Source organism: Hydractinia symbiolongicarpus, chromosome 6, assembly GCF_029227915.1.
Source record: "Hydractinia symbiolongicarpus strain clone_291-10 chromosome 6, HSymV2.1, whole genome shotgun sequence".
NCBI lineage: Eukaryota > Metazoa > Cnidaria > Hydrozoa > Anthoathecata > Hydractiniidae > Hydractinia > Hydractinia symbiolongicarpus.
Window position 1 is genome coordinate 11,760,619 of NC_079880.1, and position 24,720 is coordinate 11,785,338.

The 24,720-nt window shown below is 32.8% G+C and overlaps 2 protein-coding genes across 4 annotated transcripts; one reads left to right on the plus strand and one right to left on the minus strand.

The window, feature by feature from the left end:
• Window positions 1-657: 657 nt before the first annotated feature.
• LOC130647455 (uncharacterized) lies at window positions 658-1,761 on the plus strand. Of its 2 annotated transcripts, XM_057453321.1 has the most exons (4): window positions 658-770; window positions 901-952; window positions 1,193-1,369; window positions 1,542-1,761. In XM_057453321.1, exons 1-4 carry the CDS (start codon window positions 729-731, stop codon window positions 1,592-1,594), a joined length of 324 nt encoding a protein of 107 aa, XP_057309304.1. In that variant the 5' UTR covers window positions 658-728; the 3' UTR covers window positions 1,595-1,761. The 2 variants fall into 2 exon arrangements, with proteins under 2 accessions (XP_057309304.1, XP_057309303.1); XM_057453320.1 differs by having other exon boundaries at window positions 1,193-1,761.
• Window positions 1,762-1,870: 109 nt separating this feature from the next.
• Window positions 1,871-15,314, minus strand: LOC130647454 (neurogenic locus notch homolog protein 3-like). Of its 2 annotated transcripts, none has more exons than XM_057453319.1 (20): window positions 14,438-15,314; window positions 12,777-12,914; window positions 12,223-12,333; window positions 11,695-11,811; window positions 11,323-11,433; window positions 10,785-10,901; window positions 10,469-10,579; window positions 10,016-10,123; window positions 9,613-9,750; window positions 9,233-9,328; window positions 8,768-8,902; window positions 8,461-8,571; window positions 7,842-7,952; window positions 7,443-7,565; window positions 7,063-7,194; window positions 5,929-6,111; window positions 5,527-5,631; window positions 5,253-5,351; window positions 4,901-4,996; window positions 1,871-2,164 (listed from the first exon to the last, which is right to left on the minus strand). In XM_057453319.1, the coding sequence occupies exons 1-20, from the start codon at window positions 15,099-15,101 to the stop codon at window positions 2,139-2,141; spliced, it is 2,832 nt and encodes a 943-aa protein (XP_057309302.1). In that variant the 5' UTR covers window positions 15,102-15,314; the 3' UTR covers window positions 1,871-2,138. The 2 variants fall into 2 exon arrangements, with proteins under 2 accessions (XP_057309302.1, XP_057309300.1); XM_057453317.1 differs by lacking the exon at window positions 1,871-2,164 and adding an exon at window positions 3,667-4,465 and having other exon boundaries at window positions 14,438-15,312.
• Between the last annotated feature and the right edge of the window lie 9,406 nt (window positions 15,315-24,720).

Sequence of the window (24,720 nt, forward strand, 5' to 3'; positions counted from 1 at the left end):
GATTTTGCTATTTTCTATTTCGTGTCTGTAGCACGACTACAAATTCACTAGTCAATGGGTATAACTAATATAGAGATGCATTTTTTTACATATCTAGAATAAAGTAAACTTACAATAGTGTGCACAATAATTTGACCGGAGGTAAAAAATGTTCCATCGAAAGTAGTGTCGCTTTTTCAGCATTATTAGACAGATACAAAATTCTTTACTATCCAAAACCTTGAATGTATTAAATTACTATTGAGGTCAATACCTTTTTTCGTATTTTCTAATTCTCACAGTCTGGATTACTTACAATGCTTTTTATTTAGTCGCAGTTTAATTGATAGTGTTTTCAATTCCAAAAAAAAATGAACAAAGTAGTGTTGCTCTATGCTACCCTGGATAACCCTGTTTTACAATACTTTTTAGTGTCTAGTCATTATCATTAGGTTTGGGATTTTTTGAGAATTCTGCAAAAAATTCATCCTTGTCCATTGCAAGAGAAGCTTTCTGAAACTGACCAATTAACTTGAATTCAATGTTTATTTTGCACAATCTGTCAAAGTTAATTACCCTGGTTTCCACTCGCTCAAAGGTTAAATTACTGAGTGCAGCATTACATAAGCATGAAATTTTATCGACTAATCAAAATCATCCACGTTCTTAGATACAGACGTTTTAAAAAATGTATTTTATTCGTATGAATAACACATGCATACGTGGTTAGGAAGAAAGGAGCATCGAAGATGGAGAATAAAAATCTATGGACGGTGTTTTTCAGAAATACGGTAATGTTGTTTCCTTGCACAAAATTAAAACTTTTTGTTGTAGACACTTTAGTGTTAACAATATCACAAACTTATTGCTAAGTCTATTTGTTATGCTACCTGTTCTAATCCATTTTGTTTTATTTTTTAGGTTACCTTTGTTGCAGCTTTAGTGATTTTTAGACTCCTTGCTGAAACCTACGGTACATTTTTTTATGTAAATTTCTACATTTTATTTTATTTTACAATCTTCAGTATTTTCTTTGCATGAAGGTATCAATAATCAGTAAAAATATTCATTTTGTTAACAAAGATCAAAGTTGCCAATTTATTCCTATAATATTCAATAATATTCAATACTATTAATTGCAAGTCTAAGAGGATCGACAAAACAGTTCTATTCGAAACTTTATGTGTCATGATGATTTTTGTCTTCATTACAGCTTGTCCCATCACTCGATCAAACATTTCCAATCATGCCGTCGACAATCATAAACCATCCAAGCCAAGCATGGAAGATTTATTGAAAAATCTTCCATACGCATATAAAGATGGGAGAGTGATAAAAAGACGTCAAAGGTGTTTGAAGAGAAAGAATCTTCTACGAAGAAAAGATAAGGGTAGATCCTACTTCATTTTATTATTATATCAAAGCTGCAAAACATTGAAGCGATTTGATCAAAATTTCAAAGTGGCTCTGCATAATTCAGAGACTTATTAAGCAAGTCCGATATGTTCTTATTATATCAGTATGCATGCTATAGAAAAGTAAAAATCAATTGTTATATTTAGGAAAACCAAAACTTAGCAGACGGTATTTCAAAAATAGAAGAATTGATCTGTAGGCTTTAATATTCAAAAATTCGAAACAGCTTCAAGAAAGAAAAAAATATCAGCGTTATAATATGAACGTGGCGATTGGATTCGTGGTGTTGGTAGAACGATTGCCAAATGAGGATAACATAACAGATACAAATTTGAAAGAGCAGAATTATTTATAACTTCTTCCATCATTTATTTCATTAATCTAATAAAATATTAAATGTATTTACAAATATTTTTTTTGGAAAATAATTAAAAATATTAGTTGTGTAAATTTTGTCAGTAAGTTAGAAATGTTTTCCAATTTTATATTAATCGAATGTCCCCGGTGTTAATTTCTCTTGACTTTTCAAAGACTTTGCTTGCATTTAACAATTTATCGAGACATGAAGGTGCTTTGCGTGTCCTTACCAATACAGAACGCATCAGTCAGAATTGCAATTCAAATCCTCGATCATTTTTATTACTCGATTTTAACATTTTCAATCCACGATTTTTATTAGTTGGATGACTGTGAAATGAATTTAAAGAGTGCCACGTCTTTCTTTTAAAGTCAGTGTTTTGGCTTTAATCATCCTTTGGATAGTGGTGAGCTAAAAAGGAAAAGATAATCCTTAGTATTGCAAACAATATCTGCTTGCGTGCATGTGTGTGCGTGTTCGTAAAATCACTGTGGAATGAGCGCCAATATCGTTGCAACGGCATTAAAATTTCGTTTATACAGATTTGTCGAGTCCTTACTTTTATTAGAGGCTTCTTTGTTTTCTTAGCTCGCGTACTCATTAAAGTGCGGGCCCTTAAAACATAAAAAAGAGAACTTGATCAATTTTCTGTGTTTGTTTTTGCATTGTACAGCTCCAAAGTATTGTTTATGTGTGTATGATAAAAATATTTGTAGTATTGTTTTCACTGTTTTAATAAACACAGCTTGCGACAGAGTTATTTTCTCAGTTTTAGTTCTATGTTATGCAGTCAGATTTTTTCGACAGTGAATAAAGAAAAAAAATACCCTGGTGTGAAATGAATGCTAAACCACTGTACTACCTCCGAATATGCTTGTTACGTACCTTTAGAAAACAAGAAAAATGTAACATTTTATCATGTTTTCAATAATGCTAGTTGTTAACCCGTTGAAAAATCCACGGGATCACCGGTCCTCAAATTATTACGAAAGCTCTTAATGAGTACAAAGATGCAAGGGAACGTGCAACGAAGGGAAACAAGAACAAGAAGAAATAGCTTTGTAGAACAATTATTTTAAAAAAAAAATTAAAGAAAATTTTTAAGAAAATGTTTCTTATTTTGGGCGGATTAGTTAATTTGCCTCTAATTATTAACGCGGGTTGACCGTGCTCAAAAGTTTGTAATTTATTGCTTCTAATTATTTTCGCAGGGCTGTTAAAATAATTATTTTTACCGGCGCGTTAATTAGAATAATTTCGGTACATGGCGTTGACTAATGTATGAAGTTATAAATTTACGCCTTAAGCTCTCGTAAGGTGACGAAACTGAAAAACCTATAGTTTTCTTCTCATTGATAACAATGGACACTATTCAGTTTATTTTACCACTTAATGATCCCTAGATTTTGTTATTTTTACCTTGCGCGCTTCTTGCACACGTTTTACGTTCAAATGCACAGTATTACGCCACAAGGGCGTACAATAAACCCAATATAGTATTTTGCTTTATTTTTAATCTTAATGATATATATATTTTGAAAGATACTTTACTTTTCCCAACAGTAATAAACAAAAACGGAAATATATTCACTTTGGCGCCCTTTAATAGCTACCAAAAGCTTAAACCCAAGTTCAAAGTTTTAAAATCTATTATTAATTGATTAATTAATAATCAATATATAGCTATTTTAAAATTTTGCTTACATCATCAATTACCTACGAGACCAAACATGAAAATGAGGATTTCATCTTTGTTAGTTTATGATGAGTGTCATATGTCAAATAACCTTTAAAAAGAGGCAGTAGTTTAGAAGTTACATGGCTAGGCTCTCCCTTCCCCAAATCTTTGACTGGGTCCCTTAAACCTGAATAGAGTTAAATATATGTCAAAAAAGACTAAGGTAGACAAATAGTCAGTGTGTACAATATTTTTGTCAAAAGAATGAACTTTTATTCACAATGTCACTGTAAAAACGACAACGGTGTAAAAAATTGATACATGTGTCATAGCTAATATTTACACATGGTCTAAATCTGTTCCTGAATATTTTGCGTGTTCTATGCTAAGATTCTTACGCTCATTTTTCTATGCATCTATATTCCAATATTCTTGTTTAGTATTCTATTGCATTTAGTAGTGTACTCTCTTAAAATTGTTCTTTGATCGCGTTCGGGCGATCTGTTCATTTTTGTAAATCCCTTACAAAGACACTTGGAGTTGCAAATATCGAATAACCAAGCCATATAGCATTATATTCCGTTAGTATGAATTTCTAAGTCTTTCAGAAATTATGCCGATAGTGAGTTAAATAATTTTTAAATCAGGCAAAGGATCTTCCGAATACCCTGGAGGTCCAATTGGACTATGAACGTTGGACCTTCCACCAGAGGAGGAAGGTGGTCCACTGTTTGTGTCTTCTTCATTGTCTGGCTCAAACCCTGGAGGACCTTTAGGAAGAGACTCTTCCTTAGGAGCGGCTGTAGATTTAGGTGAGCTAGTCGAATGTACTGATGTTGTTGTTGTTTTCTTTTTAGTGACTGTTGCAAAAGTTGTTGCAATCGTCGTTTTTAGCTTCGGTGGGATTGGTTTCGGAGTTGTGTTAGTTATATGTTTATTTGGTCGTTTTGTCTGTTTGTGTGATGCTGTAGGCACTTCAATCTCATCGTCAGTGTCTTCATCGTATTCGTAGTCTTCTGTATTCATCGGAACAGCTAAATAGGTCAGAAAAATGTCTAGTACGTCGATGATAGCGAGATACTTCGTGTTATAAAAGATAAAAAACTATTATGCTAATCGGTTTAAGTAATAGTGTCAAGCATTTTATTTAAGCAATACATTTTGCAAAGTGTAACAACACTTAAGTTTAGCAGATTAATCACGTGATGGACTATATTCATTGTTCATTCTCTTTCTTTTTTTAGTTCACAAAAGGAGAATTATATTGCCGTAGAAACTTTAATATGTGTGCATATGTGTTAGCATATGTGTTAGCAATCAGCCGCCACCGTTTGCACATACAAAAATTAGCGGACAATTGTAGCAACAAATAAAAAAATTGATTGATCTTGTATTGTTTCAGAATCAGTCAAGCTGAAAATATTGTCTTTATGTCACTTGAAATGTGACAAGTGATGTAAGCTACTTACGGACACACTGGTTATGCAGTTTAGTATATCCAGGATTGCATACACACTGACCATCGACGCATGTTGACCATTCAACACATATCATATCACACATATCTAAAGAAACGGCATGAAGTAACAAAATTTATATTTAATACGAAAAAAGCGCTACTGGAAGATTTCCGTTCCATGCTAAAACGCCATGTGTTTACATATGCTTGAAAAGTAGTACAAACACTCGGGAAGTGTAGTAATTTCACTCCGTAGGGTGAAATTTTTATAGACCTGGAATAGAAATATACCCACAAGATGCAAATACCATACACTATGTACAGCATCACATCACTGATTTTTCTTTTAAAAAATAACAAACCTCGTTCGCAATTGTAACCATTTCCGATGAAGCCTTGCTCGCATTTGCAATGACCATTGACGCATTTAGCATGTTTGTGGCAGTTACCACATCTGTCAACTATAAATGAGTATAACCAAATTCAAAGTAAAATTAAATTATTCGATAACACATATATTATGAGTAGACGTTGATTACAATGTTTTAAATTTTTCTTTCTATTAACCTACTGCAATGTGGATTGTAAAAGCTCAATAGTCATTGGAAACAATAAAGAAATATAAAAATATCTTACCATCACAGTGAGGTCCAGTATACCTAACTGGACAAATACAGTCGTAAGATCCTCTGTTAGCCACGCACACTCCATCGTGACGACACGGATTCGGCGTGCATGCACCTAAATCATCGTAGAATAAAATAATGACATCAACCAAATAAAGATTTCTTTGCAAACTAAAGAAAATGAAGATTCTTCACATCGGAGAACTTTGCCTCTATTAAGAGATTGTTTTCCAGTATAAAAATTATTTTATTTTCGCAATTTCCATATGATATTTCTCAAAAATGCCAAAAAATAAAAAAGTCACATATTTTTTGTCGTCATTCCGAATGAAAAAAAGATTGAGTAATACATAAGTAATACGAACCCGATTATAAGCACGAAAATATAAACCAAAAAACAAAATTAACTTACCTCCACTACCGCCGCCACCACCGCCTCCACCAGCGCCTCCGCCACCACCAGGAACAGCATTGACACTACTTCCTTCTTTTACACAAAGAGGTGGTATCGTACCTGGAGGACAGTCACAACCTAGAAATTTCCCGTACTTTTCTTTGCATATACCACCATTTAAGCAGGGACCTGGATTGCACACTGAAATGATAAAGGATATATGTAAACAGCTATGATTACTGGCCATTATTTTTATAACGAAAGAAAAAAAACACATACAGCAAAAATAATTTCTTTTGCATGTGTTGCTTTTTTATGTATGTGTGAAGTGATTTTATTTTCTCACAACAGTACTGTAAAACTTCACAATCAGTTCTGAACATTATCTTCAATTTTTTATAGAGCAAAACAAATGTTCTTTTGAGAAATGCAGGAGAAATTGTTTAAGAGCCTAAAAATTTTAAATGAAATAACGCTCAAAAAAACTAATGTATCCATATCTAGTACAAAATTGTATATGCCAATCCTTTAACAAGTCGAAACAACATTATAAAAACCCTGACTTATAAAGTGATTCTAAAATGTAATAATACTGCTGTTTGATGCTTTAAGGTTTTCAAGATTTAGTGCTTTCTTCCAGCGCAGCGACTTGTCAAAAAAATGCAAATATACTTAAATGAGAGTATACTAAAAATTCCCAGTAGACACAACAATGTTGTAACGACTCCGCTCTGTGACTTTGCGCTAACAAGATGTATTTGGAAATCACGACAAAATTGTTTTACAACGTTATAACAACATTGCGAAAAATAATATTACTTCTTTAATGCTACGGCTGGAAGAGTTTTATCGGAAAAATGCTTCTTTAGGTGATGATTTTTATTAGTAAATTTCATAACCAAAGTATAATGTTGCAACAACGTCAGATATTGGTCGAACGTCAGATATTGGTCGAAATGTTATGCTGCAACCCACTTAAAACAACGTTACAGCAACCTTATTCTAACTTGATGTCGCTACTTAACAGCAACATCAAAGCAACGTTATATTCTTACAAAATTTAAATTTAAAAGTAAAGATGATAAGATTTTGCATCTCTTCTGAAAGCACCCATTAATGATAAAATATTATCGCAATGCAGAAGATACCTACCTAATCTATATTGACAAGCTTTTCCAGTGACACCAGGTGGACATATGCATTTGTATTCTGTAGAAGTGATGTCAATACACGTACCGCCATTTGAACAAGGATTGACAGCACAAGGTGATATTGCTTCTGGTTCTGAAACAGCAATTTTGTAAAAGAAATGTAAATTGATAGAATTACTTCTCCTAAAGCTGGATACTACGTTTTACTTAGAAATCAACAGTTAAAAAACATTTTCAAGCTGGAATGAATGCAGTAAAAGTTGTATTCTCTGATCAAAATACTATATAATATTGTAATTCTTTACCAATAACAAGCTCATTGAAGCTCGATGTATCCTAATATTTCTGCTTTAAAGGAGAAAAACCTAAAAATCTAACTACCTATTCGTTTGCACAACCCATTTCTCATATCTACTGTGTATCCTTGTGGACAAATGCATGTTCCTTCTTGCGAACAAGTCAGGCTTGGAATACCTTTGATATTCTTTTCTGGACAACCACACTCTATGAAACATTATCACTGTGTTTAAAATGTGTTAAAGAAAAAAGAAATTTGTATTTTACTACTGTACTTGGCAATTAGTTAATTATACTGTCTTAAACTTATTCGGTCCGCAGATGTGTGGGGTGGAGGCTATAAAAGCGTTTATTTTTTAGATATATTAGGTGATGGGGCTTGTTACTGAAAAGATTAAAACGTCTTTCTAAGACTTTAAAGCAATCCTGCAATTAATTTAACTTGCGTTTCACCTTTGATAAGGTATATAAGGACAATTTTACCTTTACAAAATGGTCCTTGCCATTTCCCAACACAAGAACATGATGCAGTACCATTGTGTGACGTGCATGTGCCACGGTGCTGACATGGATTGGGATTACACCCGTCTTTCTCTGTTAAATAAATTTTGAAAAAAAGAAAAGTTTATTCCGCTGAACACTTGCAAAAAAGTCTACCTTATCTCAAAAAACTGATAAAATTTCCGTCAATAATTTTCACTCACTTCTCTAACAAATAAATTTTTTTCCAAGCACGTTCCAATGGCTACTAAAAGGCATTTTTGCGTTTCCAGATAAAAACCTTAGCTATTGTCAAAGAGAAAACATCTGAACTAAAAAAGTATGAACTGGAAAGATTCAAAAATTGTTATCTGATATACCGACAAGCACAAACAAAATAGCTGTGCCCGGAATGTGCACCACAAGCGATATTGTGGATCCTTCATTAGGTGCAACGACTAGTAATGACGAAAAAGTTCCCTGATGAATTATTCGTTGATTATACTCAACTTTTCATCTGGTTGAAAATAACTTCATGCAAATTTGCTTTTCTTACAACGGTAATAATTTTCAAGGTTTTGGCATAATCACTATATAAAAAAGTTAACATGTAATTTTATACCTTGACATAGATGTCCCCTAAAACCGTATTCACAGTTACAATGAAACGTTGAATCTCCACGAACGACACATTCTCCATTTTGACATGGATCTGGATCACAAGGGTTTTTCTCTAAATCAGAAACACAGGCTGGATTATGTAATATTTGTGTACCATACTTACACCCCTCTACATGAGGTCTTTTTCTTGATTATCAAGTTTAGACCTTAAAAACAGACATGTATTCCTCATAGGAATTCAGATTTTTTTTGTATTTGTCATCTAATATCATCAGAAGTCATTACGCTCACAAAAAAGTCAATCTTACCTTTGCAGAGAGGTGGTACAAAGGGAGCAGGGCAAGAGCATTTAAACCCACACGCACTACCGCTGCAATAATCCGCTACCTCGCTACAAACTCCATTATTAAAGCAAGGATTCGGATGACAGGGATTATCAACCTCTAAAACAAATACAAAAGTAGGTCAAGAGCTATAACCTGTGAAAAGCAGTGCTTTTGTGAGTTCTTCTTAGGTTCATTTACACCTTTTAAGTACATAACGCTTAGATGAAAAAAACTTAGATCTATGGTCAAATGTCGATGAGATTGTTGCTATAAAAAGTTCACCTAACGATTACAGAGAATATGGAATAAAGTTTCCAGTGGTGTCAAAGATGCACCGTGTACAACGTAAAATTTGGAACGTTGATTATATTCTTTGAGAATAAACACCTTGTAAATAAACGTTGCAGCCTGATGGTTAAAGAATTCGTTTGTGTAACTTTGACTTACTTTTGCAGTTCTCTCCATTCCCTTCATAGCCTTCATCGCATACACAGTGATCCACTTGACAGTGAGCATTTTTGTGGCAATTCTTACAAGCATGTTCTAGAATTAGTTGAGAGAGGAGTTTTATTAAAACTTAAAAAAATTCATCCCAGTCACATAATAAATAAACAAACCTATTCTGAAGGTAAACATTATATTTTTACAAATGAAGTGTGGGAGAGATCACTGGGCAAGACCATAACAATCTAATAAAATTCATACATTAATTGATATTCCGAAATGCCAGCTGTTGTCAAAGTTACAGTCCTTCTTTTAGAACGATATTGCACTCTAGCTACTTGCGCAGACGAAGATATTTAAAATGTTAAGCTGAATTTACTTACGTTCACAATTCATGCCATTATATGGTGGCTTGCAAATACAGTAATACTGCATTGGACCAAACGACCAATGAAATCCTGAATAAGCGTCAATGCATTTCCCTTCGTGCATGCACGGTTTTGTCAAGCACGGCCGGCTTTCTGAAAAGGAACAAAGTATTGTTTCCTCAGAAACCATGGCAAATGTATATTTTTCAAAGTAATAAGAAGGTACTTTTTTCTTTCGTTAATCGTCGTTTTCATTTTTTACGCACGAAAAACATATCGCCCAGGAGGCCATAAAGATGAAAAATTTGTTCAATCATTGGGCTTAATGCAGGATGAAGGACTACAAAATCAGTATCAGCTTTAGTATTGATGAAGAAATAAATCAAGTAAAGATAACGCAATATCAACAATAACACACCTTCGCACATGCTTCCCGAAGTCCATGGTAAACAAACACATTTGAATTTGTCGCCATCTTCTATACATGAGCCACCATTCATGCAAGGATTTGGCAGGCATACTCGATCTAAATATAAGACGTTGTTTTTTAACCGATATATCTTGGCTCCAAGGAAGTAACTAGTTTTTTTAAATAGGAAACATGCTAGATATACTTTTGGGGCAGTTTAACACCTGACATTAAAAAAACAAAAGTTCGTTATGTAGGTCTTTTTTTAGGTCTCATTGGGATATGAGACCTAAAAAGTAATAACTTGAAACTTCCCAGCTTTTTTTCAAACCTTCATTACAGAAATAATTTTTTAAGCACTATGGAATTTCTGTAAGGAGTAGAGTCAACTAGTTCGTGGTTGTTTTAGAATTTTAATAAAATGCTGCAAACCTAGATTTTCTAGTGAGAAAAACAACAAACCTTGACATGTAGGTCCACTGAATCCATTTGCACATGTACATTCAAATTTTGTTTCAGCTTCTCGACAAATGCCACCATTCATGCATGGGTTCATGTGGCAATAACTATGTTCTGTAAAATACACAAAGTACTTACTTATAACTGATATATCTTTGACTTTGCAAAAAACTTTGAAATTGAATTTTATAGTATTTGTAACGGTTATTTTACGCGAATAAAAAAATAAAATGAAACGTATACAGGAGAACATTGTTTAAACTCAAGAAACCATCGTAGGAAAGAAGCTTAAGTGAGAATTTGTTATCCCTATACTTACTTTCGCAAATGGTTCCCCTAAATGGTGTCAAACACTCACAAGAAAATCTTCCTTCTCCAGATTCTTGAATACATGTTCCAGAATTTTTGCAAGGATTGGGTGAACAATTATTAAGCTCTGTTGATAAAAAAGTATGTTAATATTAATAGTTGAACCGAAATTACTTTATTTCAGAAATAGTTATAATAAAATGGAGATTTAAGCAAGTGTTCATACTTTGTGAAGAGTGTGTTATCCATTACTAGAATGCACAACAAATACAATGTTATGAGAAATACATCCTTAAGCCTTCGAGTACGTACCCGATTTTGATTTTGGAAAGATTAGTTTTAGAAACTTAGGCTGCGATTGGTACCTAAGAATAAACCCAACTTATAATCTTTTCTTGACGACCTATATTCAAGAGTGGAACTCCTTAGAGTGGTTTTTGCCCGGATATGTTCTTGACCCATAGTCTAAGTGTTAAAAGTTTTTCAATTGTCTCAAAAATTGCTATTGGCAATCCGATTAGTAATACGACTAAGGCTGGAAATGTTACCTGCGCATTTTGGTCCTCGAAATTTCAACGCGCATATGCACGTAGCTGTGGTTCCATCATGAGTACATACTCCATGATTCTTGCAAGGGTTTGGAAAACAAGGATCATTTTCTAAAAAAGAAAAGGAAAAATTCATGTGATGGTCTGTAACTAATGGTTCATTGGAATTCTTCTCTTGAGTTTTATCTTTGTGTAACTATTAGCACATTGTAGTGTCACATTGTACATTCTAAGACTATGTGAGTGACTTCATTGTTACGTTTGTGGAGAAGGATTCTGTAACAATTTAAACAATATCAATGAATGTTAGATCAGGTATTGCCATAAATAGAATATGTTAAGTGGAACATATCAAGCGAAAGGACAACTTACTTTCACAATTAGAACCAAGAAATCCTCGTTTGCATGAACATTTATAAAAAGGTTCTTCTTTAATGTTATGGCAATCTCCTTTGTTTTTGCATGGACATGGATTGCAGTAATCTTTTACTAAAATGTAGAATAATGCAGTACCGTACAATTCCTTTCTATCAACTTTAGGGTTACTGTTGTCGCATTCTTTACTACTGTCATTGGTAAAATTCAGCATATTATTATAGTCGCTTAACAAAAGCCAACCTAACTCATCCATATTTGACATTTTAAAAATAAAACATTTTTTTGCAGGCTTTTTTGTTTCAGCTGCGTTTTATTTAAAATGAAACGCCTGTGCAATTACCAATTGGAAAACTGTTTAACTATTGCGCTATATTAGTTTTTTCTATTCAAAGTTTATGATAAAATACCATTGAACATGCCTAACCAAAAAAAATGATTTAGTAATAAATCTGCAGTTAGAGTACCAAGTTCGTCAAAACGAAACAGAGGTTAGAGAGAACATAAATCAAAGAGCAGACTCACGTTCACAATTTTTTCCATAATTTGATTCTGGACATATGCATTGGTAGTCGCTATTGTCTTTCATTGTAAAATACAAGCCGCCATTTTGACAAACATGGTTATGTATTGCTCCTAAACATTATTAAGACGATGGACTATGAGCACAATTATAGACTTCCATTAGCAACAAACACACACTATTTCATCATATTCATAAAGAAGAACAAACTGGGGCTATTCAGAAGTCCCAAGTAAAAAGAAAAGAAAAGCCAGCATGTAGATTATGTTGGTCCTTATATAAAAAAAGCGTGTATTGAAATCAACAATAAAAAAGTAAGGAAATGTAATGATGTTTTGGTTTAAATGAGTTCTTGTAAAATTATTTATTGTACAAGATGTATTTTGACTGCTTGACAGAGGCTTAAGATTGGAAACTAATGATTTTTAAATGTATATCCTATGAGGTTTAATAAAATTATTGTCTGTTTTTTAAATAAATTAACAATTATTTCAATGCGTCCTCATAAATTTTTGAAACAAGCAATATGTCCTATAAAATTACCCTAGCCACGTACCGTGTTCAACAGTTGTTTCATACGAAGTCGTAGAATGAGGATCTTGTACATGTATTGGAGGTTTATGGATGTGATGAACACCAGGTAATTTCATGTTTAAAGGTTCAGGAGATAAAAAACCACCATGCTCCACACCCTCTGTAAATAAATTATTACATTAGCAGTGATAAAAAAGATGCAAAATTCTACCTTGTTGTTGAAAGTTTAAATTCAAATGTTAAATTCTCTGTTTATTTTTTGTATTATACGAAAAGTGGGAACATAAAAGCGTGTTTCTCCACAACAAACTAAAAACAAGTTAGAATACAATACATTGTTTCAAGTCATCATCTTACTTATGGTCGGCAAGAATTTCAAATGCGTTTGCAATTCAACATATTTTTTTTAAAAATTAGGGAACTTATAAAAGCACGAGTTTAGAAAAGGAAATATAGTAAAAACAAAATAAGAACAATGCAAGGGTTAATTTTTTTTCGGAGAACAACCCTAACAACCCCATCAAATATATGTTAAATAGCCAGACAATTTCATGGAATTAACACTCTCGATTTTGCTTAGAAACTCGGTTTGTGAAAATTTATAACGTACATCCAACAAAGCGAAATAAAAAAACGCTCAAATTAGCTACGAGAAAATATTGAGAACAATTTCCAGGCTAAACTTTTTTAGCAAATAAGAATACAATATGCTTAAGCAAAATTCTTTATCCCAATTTTAGAATATGGTACAAAAAGTACACACAGTTGTATCTAATTAAATTCTCATATTTCAATGTGCTTGTCAAGAGGACACCAGTCAAAACGTGACGCAATACTACACTTACATGTATTTTTAAATTTTTTATGTTTACATCTCTATTCCATCCAGGGGCGAGTTTTAAATAATTTCATCCCGGGATGAAATTATTAAAAACCAGTGCGCATAAAACTCAGAATTAAACGCAGTTTCATCCCGGGATGAAATATTTATTCTGTTTACATGGACATTTGAGCATAGTTTCATCCCGGGTTGAAATTTCATCTCAGTCATTTTGACAGGGATGACCTTGCCCCGGGATGAGATTTTATCCCGCCTAAAACATGCTAACATTATAAAAACATTGGCCAGAGACAGGGATAGCCTCATATCGGAACTTAATTTTTCTGAGAATGGAGTGAGTTAAAACTTAAAAAAAGTCTCCAGCAAATGCACATCTTTCACTGATCACACGAATTGTGATTGTGATATTTCTTACAATAACAGTACCAAAAAAGGTCTCTACTCGGCTTAAACAAAAAAACACGTGGAAGACATTTATAAAACTATGTAATTTAGTGACTTTGCAGTAACAGAAAAAAGTTTTTTAAAATAAAACATGAAAGTGATATATTTCTCAGTTGTCACAATTTCCAGCGCAGGGTATGTTTCAAAATGCTGTCATTTTAGGATTTGTGTTCATTTTCACGTTTAACGCGTTTTCAAAGTAGTGATTAAGCCGAAATTGTATTTATAACGCATCAAAATTAGTGCGTACTTAACATGATAATGCAACATTATTTCCGTGCTACAAAAGGCTACTTTTGATGGATTTGAACTTTATTTCACACAAGCCGCCACAATCACAAGTATTGACTTAAACTAAACCACCCATCAGCATGCATATTCTAAAATTCATGTCGTACCTTCTGTTTTTTCAATACCATGCTCATAAAGATGTTCAGGTTGATCATGGTGTATATGCATATGATGTGATTCGATATCTTGGGGAGGTAAGGAATGGTGCATATCATCCATCATTGGCATTGAATGCAGAGAATGCAGAGATTGCAGAGAATGCAATGGTCCTACAGGAATTTCTGTTTCACCTTCATTGTTCATTAAACCAAAGTTTTGAATATTTGGCATTGCACCAACTAAACCAATACCACCATGGTCTGTAGGTACAGCATTAACACGACCTAACGGTGTTCCAATCGGCTCTGTTGACATAAACATATTACCAAACTCTCCATTCTCTTCTCCTGCGTTCGGTACATGCAATAAATCCTCATTGTGTCGCATGTGCTCAAAATGTCTTTTATAACCTGGCCTATAATCAGGACGTTGACTATTGTACCTAGAGACAGTATCATAAGTTTTGGTTATATTGTATTCACCATCTTCGTCACCTCCAGGCCTTTGGAAATATTTTCTGTATAGGTGCCTGTGTCTTTTGTGAGATTTTCTGTGATTCTTTTTTCTTAGGTGGTGTTCCTTTAAATGTTTACGTCTGTGGTGTCTCCGGCTACACACCAGGGATAAATTTATTATTAACAAAAACAAAAACAGCAATATTGTGTATTTCATGTTTACTGTCTACTACTTCCTGTTATACTTCGGTTTTACGCTCGTGTCTAAATTTCTCTATTTTTCGGTTTTATCCTATTTTTCTTTTTTTCTTAAAACCAACAATCACATCGTCATCAATGTATTGCCAAATTGCCAAATAAAAAACCACAAAATAACTTTTATATATACATATATTAGAAAAACATACTATCTTTAGTTATCATGCTCAAGTGATATGTTTAAAAATGAAAACCTGCTCATGTTTACTCTGTGTGCATTCATACAGATTAAGTTCACATCTTCCTTTCCAATCTCTTTCGGTATATTTTGAAAGGAAAGATATAGGAGGCATGTAAGCTAAGTTGTAAACCAATGCTAGATTTCGCTCAGATTCAAGACATATGTCGGATTTTTTGTCAATAAACTAAAAGCATCTTAAAATGTTCTGATTTCTTTATGTGAAGAAGTTTGGTCTGATTTGATGCATTTATCTCAGAAAGGTATCTCACAAGAAGTACGACCTATATAGCTATTATCATGTCCAAAAGTAAGAATATCCAGAGAGGGTGGCTTGAGTCTGACATTCAATTAAGCAATAAATCCAAATATTGTCGGCCAAGTCATTTGTAAAATTGTTTTCTTTCTATGTTGTAATGTGTTCCAATGTTTTTGCACCCGCAAAAAGAAACTTCACCATTAAAATTAAGTTATGAGCAAGTTATAATTTTAGGCAAAATGTGGTGCTTCCTTTATGATGTGATCTATAAATAGATCGTAAGAATTAATAAAATGTTTGTTTTATAATAGTCCAGGAGCTCATAACAGAACTTTAGGTCCCATTTTCTACAAAAGGTTTGACCCTCTAAATAGGTTGGTAGTATCACGGACAATAAAAATCACATGGTCAGCTGACCCAATTTGGGGGCGTTTGGGTCCCAGGCCCCTAAAATTACCCTAATTCGAGACTCCTATTTGGTCCCATAATTCTCAAAGCTTAAAAGTTAGTAACGTGTGTCATTATATGAGAGAATCTGAAAAATGATAAAGCTTACCGAAAAATTGGGTCTTAAGACTGGGTCAGACCCCCCTCAAAGACCATATTTAGGACCTTAATTTGTCCCCATAAGCTACAAACTCCAAATTTTGCACAAACATTCTCTAACATAGTGTAATGTCAGTGGTCATAAAGCTGACCAAAAATTTGGGTCTCTTGGCCTAGTCAGACCGCGTCTCGCCCCATATCTCTATTTTTAATGCGGAGGAGAAGCAATAGAAAAACATTTGTCTTATTTCCAATGTGTTCAGGGCCTTAACTTATTTTTAGAATTTTTTTAAATAGAATAGAACGTTTTCGTCCAAATACAACAGGAAACCGACATAACAAACCAGACAGTGAAAGAAAAAAGTTAAGAGAAGCAGTTATTTTGAAGCAAGTGAAGTAAAAACGTGAACAAATTACCGGGATATTTGCATATTAGACTATCAAATATAGAAAATTAGAAACTTTAGATAAAATGTGATAGATAGAAGATATGACAGGTAAAGATATATGTAATTATATCAAGTTTTTAGTTACTGCATGTTGTAGTCAGTTTCGGATGATAAGTCAAAAAAAGTTTTAATAGTCTGTTGTTGAACTGAATTTTTTAAACATATATTTTGTCAATTTTTACTTCATTGATTGAATTTCTCATTTCGTAGAATTTTCGAACAAAGAAATATTCAATAAGATCAATGAAAGCGATGGTAAGAGGAAAACATAATTAATTAGAATACATTAATTTAAGATAACCAATAACAAGTTATTATTGTGATATTTTGCAGATGTTGTAGCTACTGTAGATGACAATTTAAATGCAAATGGAAATACTGACAGTGATGGTAAGTTGAAGATGCTTTAATGTAAATGAGACCTTCTTTGATTTACATACTTGTTAGATTATGTTGAAGCCTTGTAAATATTAATTCCTTTGTACATTTTTACGTTCTAATTATATTAACTGATTTTTTACGCTATTTACAGAAGAATTACAATATATCTTCATATTAACGTTTTGTTGTTTTGTATATTATATTTAAGTGACATGGCGTATTGTATTTATACAATATATTTAATGTTTTATTTAATTAAATGCTATCAGAGCATTTCTTTTTTAATTTGATATCGCTAACTATTGTCTGACCTGATCAAGAGACCGTAATTTTTGGTTTGCTTTTTGCCAAATCACAATAGTCTTACAAAATTTTAAGTTTGTACCTTATGAGGTCTAATTTGAGTCCCTGTTCAGATCTTTGTCTGACCTGCTGATAGGACCGCATTTTTTGGTAAGCTCGACCATTTATGTATTACATAGTTAGTATAGAACACAAATATTGAGTTTGGGCTTTGTAGTCATTGGTTTTTTTTACCCTCTAAAAGTTGTTTAAAATAGGGATTTGGGGCGAGACTTGGTCTGACTAGGCCAAGAGACCCAAATTTTTGGTCAGCTTTATGACCACTGACATTACACTATGTTAGAGAATGTTTGTGCAAAATTTGGAGTTTGTAGCTTATGGGGACAAATTAAGGTCCTAAATATGGTCTTTGAGGGGGGTCTGACCCAGTCTTAAGACCCAATTTTTCGGTAAGCTTTATCATTTTTCAGATTCTCTCATATAATGACACACGTTACTAACTTTTAAGCTTTGAGAATTATGGGACCAAATAGGAGTCTCGAATTAGGGTAATTTTAGGGGCCTGGGACCCAAACGCCCCCAAATTGGGTCAGCTGACCATGTGATTTTTATTGTCCGTGATACTACCAACCTATTTAGAGGGTCAAACCTTTTGTAGAAAATGGGACCTAAAGTTCTGTTATGAGCTCCTGGACTATAATCAATTCAACTTTCGTCATTTTTCAAAACTTAACTTTTATTTAAATTTAACTGACTTAGTGACTTGAGAATATGGCAAGAGGAAAACAACAAATTAAAACAAACGTTGTGAGAAAATAATGTAAACATACTAACAAGTGAATAAGTTTTAAATTTTAAAATGATAAAGACCGTGTTTACAGCAAAAGTGAAAGTGTTTTTTGCCGTGGGGGAAGCATTTTTATTGTTCTGTTGTTTTTACTTAGTCAATAGATTTTGACATGTTAACATTCTATCCAATCCACTTTTCTTTAAAACTCAGGCCTGTTATGAAATGAAATGAAATTTTTTTCCCGCAATACTCAAGTCTATCAACGTGTAAAAGTGGAGAGAATTTATATTTCAAGTCGAAACAGCTGCAAACTAAATGAGCGATTCTCGCATCCTGTCTCGAGAATAACTTCTGGGAGTTTCTACTCATCAAACATTAGCGAATGCTTTGTTTTCGAGAGATTAACCTTCTTAGAAAGAAACGTTTATCTAAACATGTCTGAGCACAGGGGTAGGCGAAACTATTATCATATGGTTATATTTTTCACGCATTTTGATTGGCTAATCTACACGAAATATTTGCTGTGCATTCATTTTCTACCGCGAAACAAGTTGAATTTTTACTTATTTTTCAATTCTATTCCAATTTGCAAAAAGATTATATTTTTTTCTGATTGACTGTAAAAGCGTGGAAAAAGCTTATATTTATTTCATTGGTTGAGTGAAGCAATTGATGACTTGAAAAAGGAGAATTTTTCGGGAAGTTGATTCTAAGATAAAAAAACATATATTATAAAACCAACATAAATATTCATATAATGATTCGATAATTCTTTTGTTCGCATGCAGGCGTGTAGTCATCAAAGAGAGCCAGTGCTCTCCACCGTCGAGAATAGTAGAGTCAATAACACTTTAAAGGAGACTTGCGTTCAATTCGATTATTTACAATACGGAAATTTATCATCTATATTATAATGCCCGTATACGTCTGTCCGTCTGTCTGTCTGTCACGCAAAATGGTAGCTTAGCTGCGACGGGCGAACCCGTGGATTTTTTTTCACGGGCTAATATATTAAATTACACAATTAATCAATTATCACTTAATTTGCTGTCGAACAAAGAAGTAGATTATCATCTAAACCGAGCATAAGATATTTTATTTGATATACTCGGTAATTTATTGTTTAATTTCAGTCATTGTTCATATGCTCGACTTATATGAGGAACTAATTACCGCATTTATCGTAAAATAAGTAAAATGAGCACATAACCAGTGCGCTAACTACTACATTAAAATTGGAAACATGGCACACACCTAAATCATCTTCCTCAAAAACAGTATACAATTACATTTTTTTTTGCCGTTTTTCAAAGCTATGTATGTTACGCGTATTGTGAAAAATTTGGGAACTATGCCAGGTTAATTTCCAATTTATCACATTCCCTGAAACATCTTGCACTGTAAAACACACACACACACACATACATAAAAGTGTGTACACATGTGCAAAAAATGTGATTAAGTAAATCACAACACCTGGGTCGAATCTACTTTGTTTGATTTTCTCATGAAAGCTCGTTTATTTGCAAATATTACTCATTATTTTTCTAAATATGGAAGTTGTCGTTTCCCGTTAAATAAATTGAATGTAGTAAACAAAACGTACATTTTTGCTGCACGCTTTTTTGTAAGAAGCGTTATGTATAAGGCTGGTTGTTCATATATTTCAAACCACTTTCCCGTACGATTTGTTCTTATAATAATAATTATAATAGTAGAACACAACTTCAGAATTTTTTCCTCGAATTTTCTTTTGTTGATGTAAAAAAAAATTATTTTCTGTTGATAATTGAGACCAACATTTCTGTTAACGAAAAATCAAGCAAAAGAAAGAAACGGTCAGATGAAATCGTTAGCTTGATACAAAAATGAAGGAGAATATACATTCTGGATTGTTCTAACTTTAAGGAAAAGCTAAAACTCAATTTGTTGTTAGTCATAAAACAATAGTTTAGCTTGAAGCTTTTTGTTATTCGTATATTTCAGCTTAATTTTTTTGTAAAAATGTCTGCACTCAAAACACGATAGTCATACACTGATTTACCAGTCTTTTATTAATCGCATTTCGTGTGTACGTAGCACGACTACAAAATCGCTCAAAGACCGAATACAGCTTTTTATATAAAAAAAACACATATAGGATATAAAGTGTATTCAAAAATAAAACTCCCGTGTGAACAAGGCCTAGTAATTTCTAAAAGCTTTTGCCTGTAAAGTTTAAAGAAGTACTTTTAATCTAGACTCTTCACCACAGGTGTTTTATTTACTAGTGTGATTAAAAAAAGTTCTGCAGCGAAGTGAAGAATTGTCTTCTCGAAGAAGAAAGAACATCTTTGCAAGTAAATTTACTAACAGAGGTAATAATAACTGTTATGAAACTTGATAGCACATGGAAGCGTTATGATCAATCCAATCCAATTAAATAACCTATTCTTTTCATGATTCAACAAGCGCGAAATTAAGTATATTTGAACAAGCAGTAGCTACACAAAAGCGGTAATAGATTCAAACATTTAATAATTTATTTTGTATCATTAATTTTCTTTGATCCTTATTTTATATGGGACATTAAGCAAACTTTTTGAAAGGGTTGTTTTCGAAGTTTATCCACTAGACCACGTTTTTTTATTCTCAGTTGATTAGAAGATATCGTTGTGGCCTTCGATAAGAATTGTAAATATAGAGATTGCACAGAATTTCAGGACTAAGTAAGTGAGCCATTTCACGTCAGTTCAGGACTTTGTCAAAGGAAGATTGCACAGCATCTTAAGACTTTCTAAATCAGCTGCGCAATTGCTTATCAGACTTGTCATTGCTCGCTCATAAATGCTTTTCTGACACCGCAAAAGAGTTAATCGACAAGATGGGAATATGTCTTTTCTAACACTTAGTTTGTTGTAAATTTTATTTACAGGCGGGAATTTAGACCTTTTTTAAATAAAATAGACTATTAGATCCGTGGTATGAACCGTGGACGCATGACTACAAAGAAATTAAAAACAAAAGAAAATAAAAGTTGACTCACGATGACTTTAAATATTAAAACTCCGTGTAAAAATTTTGAAAATACAGACATGATACGGCTATTTTAGGGAGAAGTCGGTAGGCTTGGAGATTTACGCAGGTTGGCTTATCCTTTATACATCGCATTTAGTAAAGACAGCTATACAAAAACATGGTACTAATTTGCGCAGAGACAAACAAATTAAGGGTATTATTAATTCAGAGATTACGAAAGAAAATCAAAATCCACTTTTCGGTGGTTTTTAGACGAAATACCTGTTCACAAATGTTTTGTTTTCTACATTCAGACGTGTACGTAACAAACTGTAATAGTATATAACTGTGAAGTATGATTTATGTAGGTATGCACACCAACGTGAAATACTTTTTGTTGTAACTCAGTTGATTTATAAAATCGGTTGTGAAGGAAATAAGAATAACAGACAAGATGCATGTTATATATTATTAGAGGGCGCATTGAATTCGATTTGAAGGAAAAAAATACCAAATTAAAAGATTCTGTGTTGCAGGACAGCTTATCTACGAACTAACGGAAAACAGACGAAGAAGGCTAGAATAAGGAGATAACGAATGCAACTTTAATTGACTCAAATTTCATTAATTTGTCCTTTTTTTTCTCCCAAAAGGAATATCTGATTTCTTCTTTATACTAAGAGCGGCGCTACTTTAACCGTATTCGGCCCGGAAGGTAGTGCAGCTCCCGCCGGTTTTTCTTTAATAACTCCTCTATGATACGATATGGTTTCAATATTTATCTATTAAACTTCTGTCTGCCAAATTCTTTGGATCCATACCTCTCAAAGGCTTTGATTTTGGCTATTACTCAAAACTACCACTAAAAATCTCTATAAAATGCTTATAATCAGGAAAAAAGACCCGTTACGGTTATTCTTAGAACTTAAAGTTCACAGCACAACTTTGTATCATCAAGCAGAATCCTTCTGTATGTTCTAAGCCCGAAATTGGATTGTGATTAAGCCCAAAAATCATGAAAAGCGGATTTTCAAGCAATTTTTGAAAATTGTCATGTGAGCTACATAAAAACTGAAACAAATGTTAAATAACATGTATTTGGCTTTCAGAAGCTTTAAACAGAATGTGAAAATTTGCTCCATTACTAAAGTAATTGAATTTTAAGTAGAAAGTGAGATTTCGATCAAATTTCAATATTTCGATGACGTGACCGAAAAAGTGCTGGCATAAGCGAAAATTTATTGACGTACAATAAGAAGGGCCAAGTTTAATTCAATTTGGATAAGCCTATGAAATTTTTGTTAAGGGGGGGGGGGATTCTCTTCCACCGTCATAATGTGATCGAGAAACATAGAAGTACATAGAAATAGATAGATGTAAATTGGGAAATAGCGTAAAAAGAGCTGCCTTGTATATTCGAATACGTACCAGGTTTGAGTAGGAAATCTTTACTCAAAGTTTCGAAATAGATAAAAACAATTTAAATTTTTGCGATCTGTACGCATAGGCTAAGTTCAAGCTAACATGAAAATTTTATTCGGCTAGTAACTTCATGTCTGCCTTGGTTAAAACGTCTGTATAATCTTCACGTTTTTTTTTACTCCAAAACTAACTACCTGAAAGAGAATTAAATTTTATACTTAGCTGCTTCTTAATATATATCTTTGCGGGTAAAGAAATACTAAAGAGATATAAAGAAACATTTGAATTTTATTTTTTCTTATACTTTTAGAAGACTAGCTCAAAATATCTTTTAAAGTTATTGTTGATTCAGATCAAATGTTCCGTGTTTTGGAATGGAATCGCATAGAATGTTTCCACAAGAGAAAGAGATGGGAATCTTTTAAACAGAAATAATAGGAGAACAAATGTCTGTTATAAACATTCTTTTTAACATTTGACTCGTGTTTACATGCGAAAAACAAAGAAAAGAAAAACAAAACCGAAAAGAAGAGGAAAATAATGACGTCATTTTATTTTCACTTTTAGCGACTCTGTTTGCGGGTTATAGAGAAGCTGATAGAATTAGGGACAAAATTTTAATTTCTTTTGGAAAGTTTCACATTTTTCTTGAAATTAAGCATTTCATGCCAACTAAGCGTTTAGTTCTTGAGGCTTCTTTTACTGTTCTGAAACTCATTGTTTTAAAAGTTTTTTTGCACCAGAATTTCTAATAAATTCCGGCGATGTGCTTTATTACATTGTTAATGTTTTACTATTTTATGTTGAATTTGCAATCCTAGATTTGGAAGATTCTTGACGAATTCCACTAGCCGAATTGCCTTACACAAATATATCTCGCATTGCTATTCCGTGCATCCTTGCCGCCTCTTTACACAAAGTAACGAAATTTCCTTGGACGGTTTTTTTTATAATTGCAGGTGCGATTATAATGAAGTTATCGGTTATAAAAGACCCGTATTTTTAAATTGACTCACGGATAGACATTTTAGGCTATCATGATAGAGATATTTTATATAGCCGCAAATATTTCTTTAAGAATGTTAAATATATAGTAAGGGGAAAAGTCAACAGATCAATTTAGAATCAAAATATTGCTCACGATTTCAATTTTCTAAGAACCTTATCAACAAGCAACCAACTGGCACATGAGCGGAAAGGCTCTTGTCTTGACAGAATATAACCCTTTGCACACCCAGTGGAATGCGAGATTGAAATTATTGTACAATTTACTGCCGAAACCATCGAAATGTTAATAAGTTTTAAACTCTTTGTATTCCGAAGTTCTTTTAAGTTCTGTTCTTTCATAAAAATGTAGTTTTACGGAATGCGTTTTTTAACGGGAGAAGCAAAAATATAAAAAGTACCTCTTTATTTTAGTTCTTAAAGCTTTTAGCATATTTATAGCAGAAAAATCATTTGTCAGGGAAAGAGTAGTCAAGAAAATATTTATTTTTAAGTACTTTCTTCGGAAGTAAATATTGCCGAAGATTTTTTTTCCGATAAGTTGAAGATTGCTATTTAACTATTGTTAACTATTTTTAAGGCAAATGACTAGTTTGTTGTAACAAAAACATGTATTCCTTTCACCAAAATAAAAAATAGGACATGCCAGATTCTTTACAATATTTTCTTTATCGCACTGTTATAACTTACAAGGGAGGAAGCCATTTTGTATATATGCGTTTCCATTTCCTTTATTTCAGAAAAGAGTTGTAGTAAATGTGACTCATATAGAGTGATTCTTTATTTATAAAAAAACGAGGTTATGTGGAAATTCCAAGATGTGTGATTAAACATAGTTTTATCACACGCACACATGCAAGCATGAACAAGAAGGTATGAGAAGATTCGTCAAATTTGAATGTGGACATAATGATTTTGTGTACACAAATCATAAAACTGAAGTAAATCAAGATGTAGCGGAGAAAATAAAAACAAATAAGAAAACGTGTGTAGCGTAATGAAATTGATACTTCTATTCTCATTTTGTCGTTTTCCCTTTTTACATTTTTTAATTAAACATTATATAAATTATAAATAAACTAATGAATATAAAAACTATATAAAATCATACATTAAAAAATGTGTTATTATTTACTTTAACTTCTTTTCTTTTTAACAAAATTAAAAGCGCTGAGGAATTTACAGATGATAAAGTAGCCCCTTAAAAATATGTCATTGTTTGCAGACGTTTGTAATGTTGGTTTTCTC